The following is a 14,548-nucleotide window of genomic DNA, read 5'->3' on the forward strand; positions in this document are numbered from 1 at the left end:
TCAGATTCAGTCGTGCTTATATTCTTTTACAATAAGTTTTGTCAGGCCACAGCTCCTCTACATTTTACTCATCTTGTTATAAGAGACTACTAACCTTCTATTCTCGAATATATAGTGTGCAAATATATAATTATAAATTTAAGTATACGCTCAGTCTATTCGGCCACGAAGCAAATAATTATTCTTTGATGTATATCGAAACGTAAACGGTTCTTTAAACAAAACTGTTACATCTTCTGAATTCAGAATTTTAAACGAAATCTGATTAAATATTATACTTAAAATATCAGCAGAATACACAGTATAATCAAAATAATATTAAAATGTTTTACAGCCGATCACATTTTATTTTATAAAAAAATATCTTTCTCTGTAGTTTAAAAGATATTCTGTGTTGTTTTAATGGAGTTTCACAGACATCCAACACTTATCTAAGCGTAGTTAATAAGGCAACAATTATTAAAAAATCAACAAAATAATAGATGTATAAAATGCTATGAGCATTGTCAGTTAGATCTGAGATACTTTGTATGGTTTTTTTCCGTATATGATTGCATACAATTAAGAAAATAAAACCACGTCAATAATTATATCGAATAAAACACTCAATGGTGAAAGAGGAAAAAATGAATAATAGTCAAATTTATTACTTATTTTATAAGTAAAAAAGCTGTGTCTATTTAATATCCGTACAAACAAGAAAAATAAACTAGTTCAAGTAAAAAAAGTTACGAAATAAAATAATGTTACTATCTTTTAATTTAATACAAAACTTCTATTTCGTTTTTTTAAACACATAATAAAAAAAAATTTACATTTTTTACATTCTTTTGTCAACAAAATGTTATCAAGTGCACATGCGATTATTAATTTTTTGTAAAAATTTAGCTGTTGTCTTCAAACATAGTTACAACTATTCTTTGCTTAAATTTATCATTTCTTGATTAATTTTGATAACTACGCACCTTTCTTTTTTTTATTCGCATACATTTTCTATATTCATATAAAATCGAGCCTACTAATTTACACTCAATATTATTTAACCATCGTCCGAAGAAATTAAATTAAAAAATCTGATAGCACCGTAAAAATCTATATACTTTTCATTAACATCTATAGTTATAATAATATTCGCTGAAAAATGCAAATTGAAATCTACTACACATAAATATATACATACATTAAAGAATATGTGAAACCTTTACATAAATTAAAATACACCGAGTAAAAAAGTCGTCTTAAATTATTTATCTTTTATTTGGATTCAATGTTTACTTCCTACGAGCTTTTTTACATGAAGAATCTTCTGAGATTATTCTACCAGAATTCTAAGAGAGAAAACTTTTATACAACTTTAGAATCCATTGTCAGAAAATACGCATAGAGTAAACTTTTTGTGTGTTCATATAGGTTGTTTGATGGCCGAACTCTAAAAAAACTCAAATCCTCCGAGTGTCATCACGGAGGGAAATGGTTGCAGTAGTCAAAAAAGGGCAGCGAGAGGTGAAGTAAAACCGTTAGCCGTTTGTGGATAGCCAACGGTGAGAACACGAGGTGTGTCCGAAAATTTGGCGGTGTAACATTCGACCGTTGTTGCCGTTTGGCGTAACCGCCGCGTGCCGCCGCCGTCTTTTCCGTTGCCCCGGACTACCTTGGCCAACGCACGCAGGGCACGTCCGTCGTCTTCGTTCATAATATACGCTCCCCCCGACAGGCATTCGGCGTCCCGTGGAATCTGTTGGGACTGTAGTGGAGTACTAATGCACAAAACGACCACGGCCGATTGAAACGGGTGAACGGGATGACTAGTATTTCAAGTAGGGGAAGGAGGAGACGTGGGATCAGCGCCGGCGCGACGTCAATCGATACGATGCCTGTCCTGCGTGACCCCACCAAAACCGAACCGTTATTTTTTCGTATGCCCTCCCTGACTATGCACTTTCCCCGCGTCGGTATACACAGCAGATCGGCCGTGTGGTACACCCTGCATATAGATCATTGCAAGGCGGTCACCGCAGAGGAAGCGGTCTAACAGGTGTCGCTTTCCCATAAACCCTCTGACAAATATCTACGATCACACTAATAGAAAACGTACGAACTATAAAAATTCCGATAAGTTAATTGTACACAGCCCGATAAACTTGTCTTGGCGTTAATCGACACCACAATCTATAATACACGTACGCATAAATTATAAAACAACTGAAATACACCCAAATACAATGTATAGGGTAAATTCTGTTTTTCGACCTAACAATCCAACTGTAACATTCAAACATAAAATAAAACAACCATAAATGTTATCGATTTTGAATCGATAAATAATTCAAATTTTAAATTAATATTAAACACTGGCGGCGGATTTTGAAACACCCAAACCATTACAATGATTTTCTTCAATGGTAAAAAACATCACATCAAGTATATCGTTTACTTTAAAAGCAAAAACATTTGTACCCAAACCGACAGCGGTAGTACCCAAAACCTACCGGTAGCGGTGACATTTTGATCGATGTATGTAAACAGCGTAGGCCGTACATGTAATAACATATTACACGGGTACATGATTGCAGAACCCTTTACACATTGCCAAAAAAACATCTGAAATAAAATAGTTACGATCGATTAAATTAATGAGCCCGAGACTTACAATGCCAAAAACGGAACCACTCGATTGGTCAACAGACGGAGCATAAAAAATTTAATGAATATGAAAATGTCGAAAAAGGTTTTGAGTACCGAATAGTGTTAAACTAGTAAAAACCAATCACGTAATAATGGAAAATTATTTACTAAAAACAGAAATGTTCCATTCCATCGATAAAAGTAATATCAGCCATGTTAAATGTTGTGTAGAGTAATTTAAAAAAACTAAAACATTCGATGCTTATTCGTTTTGTATAAAAATAAAATACACTAATGCAAACCGTTTCCAAAAAGGATAAGTGCCGTAGGGCGCGATAGGTAAAATATATTACACTGGTCGACCGAGCGAATACAAATTACACTATTATTATAATATTTTGAAAATGACGTTGTACGGCCAAATTTCTATTCGGATTACTATCTATTAGCATTTTTTTTATTACGTCATTTTCCCTCGATATTGTTTAAATAAATACTTTTGAACAATATGACGATATCCGTATCTAAATCGAGTAAGTCAAGCTACATAATAGAATTTCCAAAATCTTATTCGGGTGATGAGGTTAGACAATGCCAAGCTATCAAGTCATACTAAAGAAAAGCAAATGATAATATTTTATTCTTCTGAAAACATACATGTAATACGTTGTATAAGCTTTTGAATCGTAAGCTGGAGGTCATATCGGCAACATTAAATTCCATAGACATTGTTAACTATTAAGTATAATACAGTTAAAGACAAATTCAATAACTCCTGTATCGTAAGTCAGACGTATTTAAGTAAAATGTTTTAAATTTCTTGTAGAGTAGTATCAAACTCAATCACGAAAAAACGACTAGACCAATAACGACTAGAATAATCATATTATTATCACATACACCGTTCATTTTGTATGTGCTTGTATAAAAATTAAGCCTACTTAAAAATTGTGTTATTAAGGAAATGTTATGTTATTTAAACAAATGATATCGAAAACTTAATATATTAATATAAATAGGATTAAGACATGCAATAACTAAAAATATCAGAGATGAGGTTATAGTTATACACGTGTATGTTGTCAATTTTATTATTAATCGCATCATTTCATAGAAAATGAAATACGCGATATAACTCATAGCAACAAATTTAGGAATCGAATAAATCATTAATACAAAAAATTTACGATGCTTCAGTGAATCCCAAGTTATGCATCTCAAATCTTTCAGTCGTAACAACTATAAATTCATTAAACGCATTTATACTATTAAATTGCCTAGTCAAAGCGCCGTTTTTCAATTCTTACAATAGACAGTTGCATTTTATCATCCAGTTTAAAAATAAACATTTTTTTATTCAGAATATTAGCTAACAATTTAAAGTAATAACTTGTGGTGAGGAGTGGGTGCGGTTTTTTTCTCATTGTGCATTTCTCGGTTTTCTGAAATTTTGGTCCAAGCATTGTTATTAGCCGATAATTTTCTTAATTCGATTATAATCTAATGAATAAGCTAATTAATTATAAATGTTCCAATATGAAAAATTAAAGTTTATGCTCTTAAAAGATATAAAGGAATGGATATAAAAGATATTTCATGACTGATAAATTGAGAAAAATATGCAACTTAAAGAAACCAATAAAGAAATAGTTAATATATTTTTACTTTACGAGTATTTAAGAAGTAGTCAAAGATTCTTTTAATATTAGCCACTCACTTAATTTCTTTTAAAAAATAATTATATTAAAAAAATCCTCTTTGGTATTTTTTAAATATAGATAGTTCTCGGTTTATTAATTTTTAATTATTTTTTGAATTCATCCCTTGTAACTTATAAGGGTTGTAAACTTTAATTTTTTTAAAGGCAACGTTCATATTTCATTATCATTTTTTGGGTATAATAAAGTTCTTAGAATATTATAATTTTTATATCAAAATAATAATTTTAATATATTTAAAAGTTCACAGTTAAAACTGTTAAATTTTTAAGAAATACTAGACAATTTCTGTAAAAGGTAAACTTTCGTTTCGTAAATTTGACGGGAAATATGAAAAAACTTTTTAATACCTAATAAAATAATTATTTTTTTTTTTATTGAACTGCTAATCTGTTTTAGTTTACATCACACTAACTATTATTGATTAAGTGTTTTATCATTTTTACCTATAAAACGAATATTTAGTAATTTTTCAATAAAACTATGTAAACGGAATGCTTTCTCTCATATATTTTTACGCTACAATTTTTAATTGTTTCAAATATTACTATTGAAAATTTTGATGTCAAAGTTTTAGGAAAATAATTGTATTAAATAAATAATAGGATTTAAGCCTATGAAGTCATTTAAAAGGAAAACACATTTCAACTGATGAATTTATGTCATAAACCTTACGAGACATTTTTATTAATCCAATACTTAATAAAACTATACTGAGGGAACGAAAATGTTGCTAACGCAATGAATCATACACTTGTTCTATATAACACTTAGTATGACAGTGTTATCAATTATCTGTTTCCAGTTTTTAAAATGACAACTAATTATAGTTTCTACTCTTCGTGTAAATATAGTAAAGTAATTAAATTTGAATGTCTAATGTTTGTAATGCCAAAGATCTAAGAACTTAATCTAGTCTTACAAAATATAACCAAATTGTATGCAACTAGATTTTTATTTATTACATGTAATAAAAGCAAAAATGGAAAAAATGACAGATTAAACATAAACATAAAACAATTTTTCATAGTCTTTTTGACCAAAGGATTTTAATTTTCCAAATACAAAAAAACATTTGTTTTGAAACTTCATTATTTTTCAAATTGTTCTGTACATTCTATTGTCATAAATTGGTTAAATTAGAAAATTGAAAATACTGTTTAATAGTATGTAATAATTTCATGGTATGTTTTTATGTGAAAAAATAGTGCTTTTTATTAGTAAAACACTTAATAAAATTAATTTTTGTTTGACAATACAGAAAAATCTAAGATTTTTTTCTATAATTCATATTAAAAATATGAATTGTATATTTAAGAATATACAATTTATATAATATATAATCTGAATGTAAAGTGTACTAATTTAAAAAGTAGAAATAGTTGTAACTGAACCAAAATAATAACCAAGTACGCCCGTCTTAATAAAAATAATTTAATATACAAATAGTTTAATGTAAAATTTACTATATATCGTACGAGTATCTTAACTTACATTGAGATATTTATAAAATAATTCTTGAAGCAAAATTAAAAATAAACAAAGTAAAAATGGAGTACTGAAGGAAAGGCATGCGCATAAGTTTAAATTCAACTAAAAGTTCTAAAGAAAGCATGTACTCATTTATAATGAGATAGTAAGTATAAATAAATATGAAAAATAAATATTTCGTAATAAAAATAATAATTTGAGTTTTGATGCATTCGTGAATAACATTTGCATTCACTTTAACTTATCCGACAATAAAAAAGTTTATGTATTATAACGATTATCACGAAGTTGCAATATAACTTTAAAACTCTTTTTAAATATCTGGAAATTGAAACAATAAAAACCAATTTCCTATCATAATTATATTAGACAAATAATGAAAAATGCCCAACGAATGATAAAATGAGTTAAAAACTAGAATCATAAACATATCAACCAGAAATTAACTACAATATTTTATGAAAACAAAAATAAATCGTAGTCTCCAATTTCAATGTAATAGCAATTAGAGATCAAAATGTTCAAATTTTCACAACAAAATAGAGAAACCATATCCTGAAATCTCTTTGACTTTCGCTTTAATAATCGAGATTTATAATTATAATCATGAATCACGATAACTAAATAATATTTTAATAAAATTAATAACCAATGCAGAACACCGGAAAAATAAATTAATTTCGCATGACCAAAATTTCTAAAAATCAATTAACTACCAACAAGAATATTGTGTGAATACAATTACCAGGTAATCTAGTGATCACAATGAAGTGATAAAAACTGAACACATAAAATATACAATAATTTCACAGTATCTTAATATCGTAACACGGTTAAAATATATTATAGTAGTGAGTAGTAACCAATTTCAAAAATTCTTTAATTACAAAACTAGCCTAACAATATCATCCTCATTATAATTCACAGAGTTAATCTTTAAAAGACATTTTATAATTTAAATAGGGCACTAACTTAGAATTAATTTATTTAAAAAACAACAAAAATAATCTAAGCATTATAGAAAAATACATATATATTAAATATTATAAGATTCTCTTACACTCGAAATTATATAACGTTAAATTTTGTTAAAAGTATAAATTTTTTTTTCGAGAAACACAAAGTGTATCTAATCTAATCTATGTATTTTATATTACCTTAAAATTTAATTTGAAATCAGATCAAGCTCTCCACACATAGTTTCGTTCTATTGTTCTCAAAAATATAAAATTTAAGCTATTATTTAAATTTCATTATCATTAAATATAAATTAGACAAAAAGAGTTACACATAATTTAATAGAGCAACATTAAATATAATTTTTGGTTCTAACTTAAATATACACATCGTTTTACGTTATCTTGATTGATAGTTAAAAAACTATTAGAAAAACGAATATTTACTAAGAATGAAATTATAAAGTTGTGTAATATGTAACAATTTTTTTTAAGTTGTGTTAATGGTCAAAGTAATATTTTTCTCACCTTACTTAGATAACAACATTTTTTTTGCCCATTAAGGCACTAATTCATTAATAAAATATGAAATATTTAACAACACATACATTTGTCAAGAATTATAATTATTAACTGAAATAATTAAAAGATAAAAATTCAAATATTTCTTGATATAACCCAACCCAACCGCACAACACCATCTAGTGGTTAAATACTAGAATACAATTGTCTACTTTGAAAATAATAATTATGATATTACATATATTTATATTACAGAGATACAATATTTTTCAAGTGGGCGTTTACAAAACTTGCCCTAAAAATATCCTTTAAAAAAATGGAATGATTCACTTTGAATGACAATAGGTGATACATTAGTGATACATATTATAAATTAATTATTAAAGTATGAATAAGTAATCACTTCAATACCATAACCTGTTAAGCTATATCAATTATAAAAACTACTAAAAATAAAATATGTGTATTGTTAATAATATAAAAATAATAACTATTTTAATAGGATAAAGTGGGGTAATGGCAAATGCATTTATTTAGATAAATGCATAAGTTTTTATTTCAAACTTACATCTAATATTTTAGTAACACATAAGTTCAGAACTTTACAATCTAGAATAAAATCTACTTAATATTCTAAAATAAAAAAATTTATTCATAATTATCTCACTCATTTACATTTATCTCATTTCACCCTTTCGTTAAAACATAATTAATAACAAAAATGATTTTCTAAAACAATTTTTAATATTTAAAATAATTAAACAATGCATACATTTTTTTACATTGCACCTACTTTGATTAAAAAAAAATTACTTATATTTATCTTTATGATTTAATCATTCTTAAAATCTAATTTTTATTCAATAAAGAATTAGTTTAATAAATTTTAATTGAATTTATTAAAAATTAACCTATTATTCTGAACTTTTAGTGAAACTCACAAAATTTTTAACTTTACAGTAAATAATATTTGTATACATGTAATTTAGGATGTAATCCAATAGTGCTGTATTAACAACTGTGTCAATAAGTTATAGTTTTCATTGTGTGTAATTTACATGTGTCAAAGACTCTTCTAAAAAACATATGAGAAATGAACTTTTGGAAATGATATCACAGTTATTACTTAAATGAATAGATTATTATTCATGCTGACGTAAATAATCAATGAATGTAAACAACTTAAAAAAAACATAATAAATTATTGTGTTATACTTTAATAGATATTTGCTGGTAATAAAAAAAAGGATTTGGCTTTATTGCCATTGGCAAGAATATTGTACAACACCTATTGACATATTAAAAAGTATAATTAGCAATATACTTATTTAAATATATAAATAAATATAGATTAACTAGCGTGTATATATATATATAACACTATATCTATGTAATTCTAAGATATCTATATAAAAAAATTGATTTAAATAACTAGCCAATAAATTAACTATCATAAATTGCATTATTTTAAATTTACTTTCTATTAATATTATATTAACTACCATCAATCAATAACAATAATGTAAAGTTATAATTTATACTTACGTGTTTAACTCCTTGTTTGATCGATAAGTACTGAAATTGATTTCAATATCTGAAGTGGCAATGTGTATGTAGCTCAAATGAAACAATATTTTATATACAAAAAATACATAATTTTCTTAATACTAATGTTATTGAAAAAACAATATGTTCCATTATAAATAAAATAGAAACTGGGTATTTAATAAAATTTATTTTATGGCAAGTTAAACCAAAATTAATGACATAAAAATATTAAACGCTTTTGTAGAATTTTTTATTAAAATAGATACTACTATACTACCAAAATAGTATAAATTATTAACTTGTGATTAAAAAATTAATAGTTCAAACTTTATAAAAAAGAAGAATTATTAACAAAGTAGTAGTTTTGATAAAATATATAAATAATTAAACCAATAACTTTAGTTTTAAAGTTTAACTGATATGCTATACAAATAGTTTAAGATAAGCTATAAAAATAAAAAATTAAGTATATTTACTCTCTGTCTCTCTGTTATTTTAAAGTTACCTATTAACGCTACAATAAACTATTTAAATCAATCAGAATATTATTAGTCAATTGACATGGTTCCATTTAAGAAGAACTAGTCCAATACAGGCAAAAGTCAGCTAAAAAGTACATACAACAATAAGATAGGCCAGTAAAATCAAACTGGAGTCGTTTCTGCTACTCCTAGATGATGATGGATGAGAGAACTTAATAGTTTAAGTATCGCGATTCACACACGTTAAACAGTTGACCAAAACTATTGCGGTACGAACAATTAAAAAACAATTTTTAAATAAATTTCGAAACAATTGACGCAATTTGCGTATCGTTATCAATATTCACTGAACCGATGACAGGCAGGTGAATGGAGATTAACGAAATCAAAACAAATGCGTATGGTGTTTTTCCCTCCCACTTACGATTTGGAGCCTCAAAACGGGTAGGGGAACATTAGAGGTCTAGTCTCTATTGCTGTCGGCGATGCGCGCGAATCGCCAGTTTTAAAAATAAATCGCCCATAGCTAAAGATATTTTTGTCACAGTCTACATATTAATAATATAATATTTTTTCGGCTTAACTAAATACTCAGACTAAAAAATTTAATATTTTCGGACACTAGTGACAACAGCTGCTGCATCTGGATGGAATAATGCCAATGTTCTTTTAACTTTGATATCTTAATATCAAATTATTGATAACAAAAAATAATAGACGCACGCGATATTTATCATTTACAGTTTTAATGATAATATGTATAATATAAATTGTTAACAATAACGCATTAGTATAAACTGAAATCATGATTTAAAATCCATATAAAAACTATAACTGTGTTATATGTTCCATCACAACCGACCGATTTATAACTTTATATTTTTATGTCATTGCTAATATTTGTTATAATTCTATTGAATTTCATGTCAATCTCAGAAGAATTGAACGGTCCCAACCAAATACAGGGCAACCTATTACAAAGATCTACCCAAAGTATGTTTAATTTTATATAATTAATAAATTGAGAATGCAGTTTTATATTAAATTGAATAAAGAAATTATCACTAACATATCATTCATTATTTATTATTTTTTTATTGACATTACATATTTTAATGTAGCAAACAGAATTACATTAATAATTTAACTGCTTCCTTGAAACGTAGCTTATTTTGGAAGCAGAAACTTATGGCATACAATATCATTTGTAAAAACAAAGGTGTAATAAGTTTTAAAAGTCTAAAAAATAACTACTAAGTTTTGGTTTACATAACCATTATGTTACAACTAACATTAATTTCAAGTTTTATATTAAATTTATCACAATCTTTAAATAATATTCAAAGAATTTACAGATTAAAATAAAGTAAAATAATGAAATTTTTAGAATTCTTATTGATAATTTTTCATTTTATATTTTCAGATTCACCTTATACACCAAAGAAAAGTTTCAATGATAACTTATGTGAATATATATATTTAGAATTAGGAACAAGTAAAAAGGAAATATTCAACTATGTGCATTTAGGACAATCAATTAAATTTAAAAACGGCATTAGTAAGTTGGTGTTCAAAACTATTTTATTTTAAAATAACAATTATGTCATCTATAACTGGTTGTGAACATTTAGTTGAAAAAAAGAATGATGAATTACTAAATAATTATCGAATTGTCCATTCTAACTTTGTATCATGCCTCTATGAAAATTCAAAGAAAGCCAAAAAAAAATTAGCCAAATGTCATGATTGTAAATCTCAAGGTCCAAGGTTGTTATCTTGCTTACACTGTGTATTCTTCGCGTGCAATGCACATTTAATCAATCATTTTTCTGAAACTAATCACAGTTTTGGAGTTAATTTAACATCAGGGCATTTGTATTGTTCAAAATGTGAAGATTATATTTATGATGGTGATATTTTAACTGCAGCCAATTCTTTACATAATGATATTTATAGCTTTCAAAGCAGACCATTAACAGTAAATCATATAAATTTACTGCGCTCCAATAATGATATTAAATATGTTAATAATATACCAGTACCAGGATTTGTAAATTTAGGTAATACATGCTTTTTAAATAGTGTGCTGCAAGTTTTAATGCACACTCCTATGTTGAGAAATTATGTTCTGTCTGATCAACATATATGTGCTTATTTAAAAGATCCTAGTCGTTGCATTTTATGTGAAATTAGTAGAATTTATCAACAAGCTTATACATTAGAAATTAATTTAATTGGGTTACAAAAATTGTTAAAAATATTTTGGGAAAATACAACATACATGGCATCAGCTCTGCAACATGATGCTCATGAATGTTACATTGCTATATTGGATATAATTCATAAGCAAACTATAAAACCTTATGAAAATGATAAAGACTTAAAACAATTAGAAAATTGTCAATGTATAATTCACAAGATGTTTAGAGGAGTGCTACAAAGTGATATAATTTGCCAAAGTTGTGGTAATATCTCATCAAAAATTGATATAATTAACGACATTTCAATATATTTTGCTCTTGACGACAAAGGAAAATATCCATTAAGTATTTCATTAATGGAATGCTTAGAATTATATGGCCAAGTAGAATTATTGAATGACTTAGACTGTACGAGTTGTAAAGCTAAAAAGTTGTCAACCAAACAACTTACATTGAAATATTTACCTATGGTATTATGTTTCATTTTAAAAAGATTTGGACAACCTTCAGATAATGTTTCAAATAAAATTACTACAATAGTTGAATTTCCAGAAACATTAAATATGGCCAAATTTATCGAGAAAAAAACTACAACTGGAAATGAATTTATTGATGAATGTTTAGCTACTTATGAGACAGTGTACAAGTTATATGCTGTAATTTGTCATGAAGGCCAACTTAATGGTGGCCATTACTTGTCTTACATACGGCATCTAGGACATTGGTATCAGTGTAATGACAATATTGTAAGAATTGTAGAACTAGATGATGTTTTAAGAAGCCCAGCTTATTTATTATTCTATCATAAAGAATTCATGAATTTTTATTAGTTAATTTCAATGTCTTTAACAAATTAAGTTGTAAAAATAAAACTAAAATTATTAATATGATTATTGTTCCATTAAAATGCACCAAATTATCCCAATATTAAAATTATTAATTATCATAAGTAAATTTTTATCAGAGATATAGAACTGCATTATTGACTAACATACTTTTTGTGTTAAATAAAATGCAATTTAAGACTTGTTTTTACTATTATATGTACATATGAAAATATAATTTAGAGAAATAGAATTTTATAAATATAATTATATTAATACATTATTTAATATACAAAAAAATGTTGTGTTATAAAATTTAGATTTTTGATATAATAAAATTGGATATTTGTAAATAATCCCATTTAATAAAATATTAATTTCTATTACTGCATATTTGTTTATTTTTCATAAGTGTGAAACATGGTAAATTATTTGAATTTTAATATATAAAACTACATAATTATTATTGCTATTGTATAAAAATGATCAGTATTGTTGCTCAATGCAAATTTTTTTTTTTTAGTTAATTAAAAGGTAATTATTTTTGTAAAATACTATATTTCTGAATAATGTTTTTACTTGTAAAATAATAATTCAAAATTGAAAAAATTGATTTATTTATTTTAAGCAAAAATTTTTTTTTTATTTTATTGCTGTATAAAATTATTTATGTTATAGCTTCTATGAAACTACTCAATACAATTGCTCATTCAAAAAAAATAAACTATGATTTGGAAGCTGATCTTTGTTTGAAACTTTTTGAAACCGATAGATCAAATAGTAAAATTTTACCTGAATTTAATGATAATGATGATACCATTTCAATTGACTCTTTAGTATTTGTTTCATCCCAACTAGAAGAATGCAATTTTAAAGCCCAATTTTTTGTATCTAGGAGCTCTTTCTATGTAAATATTTTTGTTTTGATCTTTAAATAAAATTATTATTCACTACTTTAATATTTTTAGATTATTAATGCACATTTAATGAAAGAGTATGCAAGTACAGCATATAAAAGAACCGATTTAGATGTAGAAAAACATTTATTAATTGCTCTTACATATTTGGGGACCGTTCAGAGTTATAAGTAAAAAAAAAAGCGTATGTAAAAACCTCATTTGGTCTTTAATCTTCATATATATTTTTTATTTTAGGGAAATAGGTGCCAAGTTTAACATAGCTATAAGTACTGCTCATAAATGTGTCAATGATGTTGCTAATATTCTTTTTAAACACATGGGTGAATTAATTTATTGGCCAGTAGATAATCAAGCAGATTTAGAAATTCAAGAATTTTCCAAATTACTAAATAATAAATTTCCAGGCATACTAGGTGTTATTGGAACAGTGGATTTAAAAAAAACTTGTACATCTAATCCAACTAAATATACTAAAGAAGGATCTTCTATTGCAATTCAAGTATTATTATAAATTACAATTTTAGAAAATGTTGTACCTATTTATTTTTTTAGTGTGTGTGCAATAGCAAGTATCAATTTTACAATGTTTTTACAAGTTATTTGCTAAAATCTTCAGTTACTACATCAACATTTTTAGAAAGTCCTTTGGCTGAAATAATTTTAAATGAACCTGACACTCTTTTTCGTAGTAATGATACACATATAATTGGTTCATCATGTTTTCCTCTATTACCTAACCTAATGACGCCATTTTTTGAAGATATAATTGAAAATCCATACCAAAATAAATATAATGAAATTATTAGTGTACCATTGAATACCATCAATTTGGCATTTGGTAAACTTTTAGGACGTTTCAAACGACTGCTGTAAGTTATTTAATATCTTTTTTTTAGCAATTTTTTAAATAATAAATTTTAACACAGGTGCCTAGATTTATGGGGTCAAGAAAAATTTGCTGTTCTAATATTTGCAGCTTGTTGCATACATAATATATGCATGGGGAATGAAGATGACATTGACTGTGAGGCTTATAACTGTTGTTCCTTTAAATGTGAATATTATGATGAGTATAGTGTTCAAAAACGTAATGATATAGTCAATAAATTAAATTAGATTATTAATTTATACTTAATTAAAACAATATATAAATTTTTTTTTTTTTTTTATTGCGTCAGTTTGTAAAAAGCAAAAATTTTATATACATATATATTTTTATAATAATAATAATAATAAATACCTATAATTTATAAAAATTAAT

The 14,548-nt window shown here is 25.9% G+C and overlaps 3 protein-coding genes across 5 annotated transcripts in view; 1 reads left to right on the forward strand and 2 right to left on the reverse strand.

Moving 5' to 3' along the window:
• LOC126905990 (neuronal calcium sensor 2) overlaps window positions 1-9,596 on the reverse strand; it is a 49,106-nt gene extending 39,510 nt beyond the window's left edge. Inside the window, exon 1 of one of the 2 annotated variants that reach the window (XM_050686211.1) lies at window positions 9,482-9,596. The gene's annotated coding sequence lies outside the window, so the exon portion shown is untranslated. Of the gene's footprint in view, window positions 1-8,857; window positions 9,033-9,481 lie in introns of those variants that run through there. The other variant, XM_050686210.1, reaches the window with a different exon arrangement.
• LOC126905998 (neurocalcin homolog) overlaps window positions 1-9,628 on the reverse strand; it is a 53,688-nt gene extending 44,060 nt beyond the window's left edge. Inside the window, exon 1 of the mRNA XM_050686225.1 lies at window positions 9,482-9,628. The gene's annotated coding sequence lies outside the window, so the exon portion shown is untranslated. The remainder of the gene's footprint in view (window positions 1-9,481) is intronic.
• A 237-nt stretch (window positions 9,629-9,865) lies between these two features.
• On the forward strand, window positions 9,866-14,454 carry LOC126905975 (ubiquitin carboxyl-terminal hydrolase 22-like). Of its 2 annotated transcripts, XM_050686187.1 has the most exons (7): window positions 9,866-10,335; window positions 10,766-10,900; window positions 13,046-13,275; window positions 13,336-13,454; window positions 13,522-13,786; window positions 13,840-14,156; window positions 14,214-14,454. In XM_050686187.1, the coding sequence occupies exons 1-7, from the start codon at window positions 10,227-10,229 to the stop codon at window positions 14,401-14,403; spliced, it is 1,365 nt and encodes a 454-aa protein (XP_050542144.1). In that variant the 5' UTR covers window positions 9,866-10,226; the 3' UTR covers window positions 14,404-14,454. The 2 variants fall into 2 exon arrangements, with proteins under 2 accessions (XP_050542144.1, XP_050542143.1); XM_050686186.1 differs by lacking the exons at window positions 13,046-13,275; window positions 13,336-13,454; window positions 13,522-13,786; window positions 13,840-14,156; window positions 14,214-14,454 and having other exon boundaries at window positions 10,766-12,598.
• The last annotated feature ends 94 nt before the right edge of the window (window positions 14,455-14,548 follow it).

This window comes from Daktulosphaira vitifoliae, unplaced genomic scaffold, assembly GCF_025091365.1.
Source record: "Daktulosphaira vitifoliae isolate Bord-2020 unplaced genomic scaffold, ASM2509136v1 Scaffold_4, whole genome shotgun sequence".
Classification (NCBI taxonomy): Eukaryota; Metazoa; Arthropoda; class Insecta; order Hemiptera; family Phylloxeridae; genus Daktulosphaira; species Daktulosphaira vitifoliae.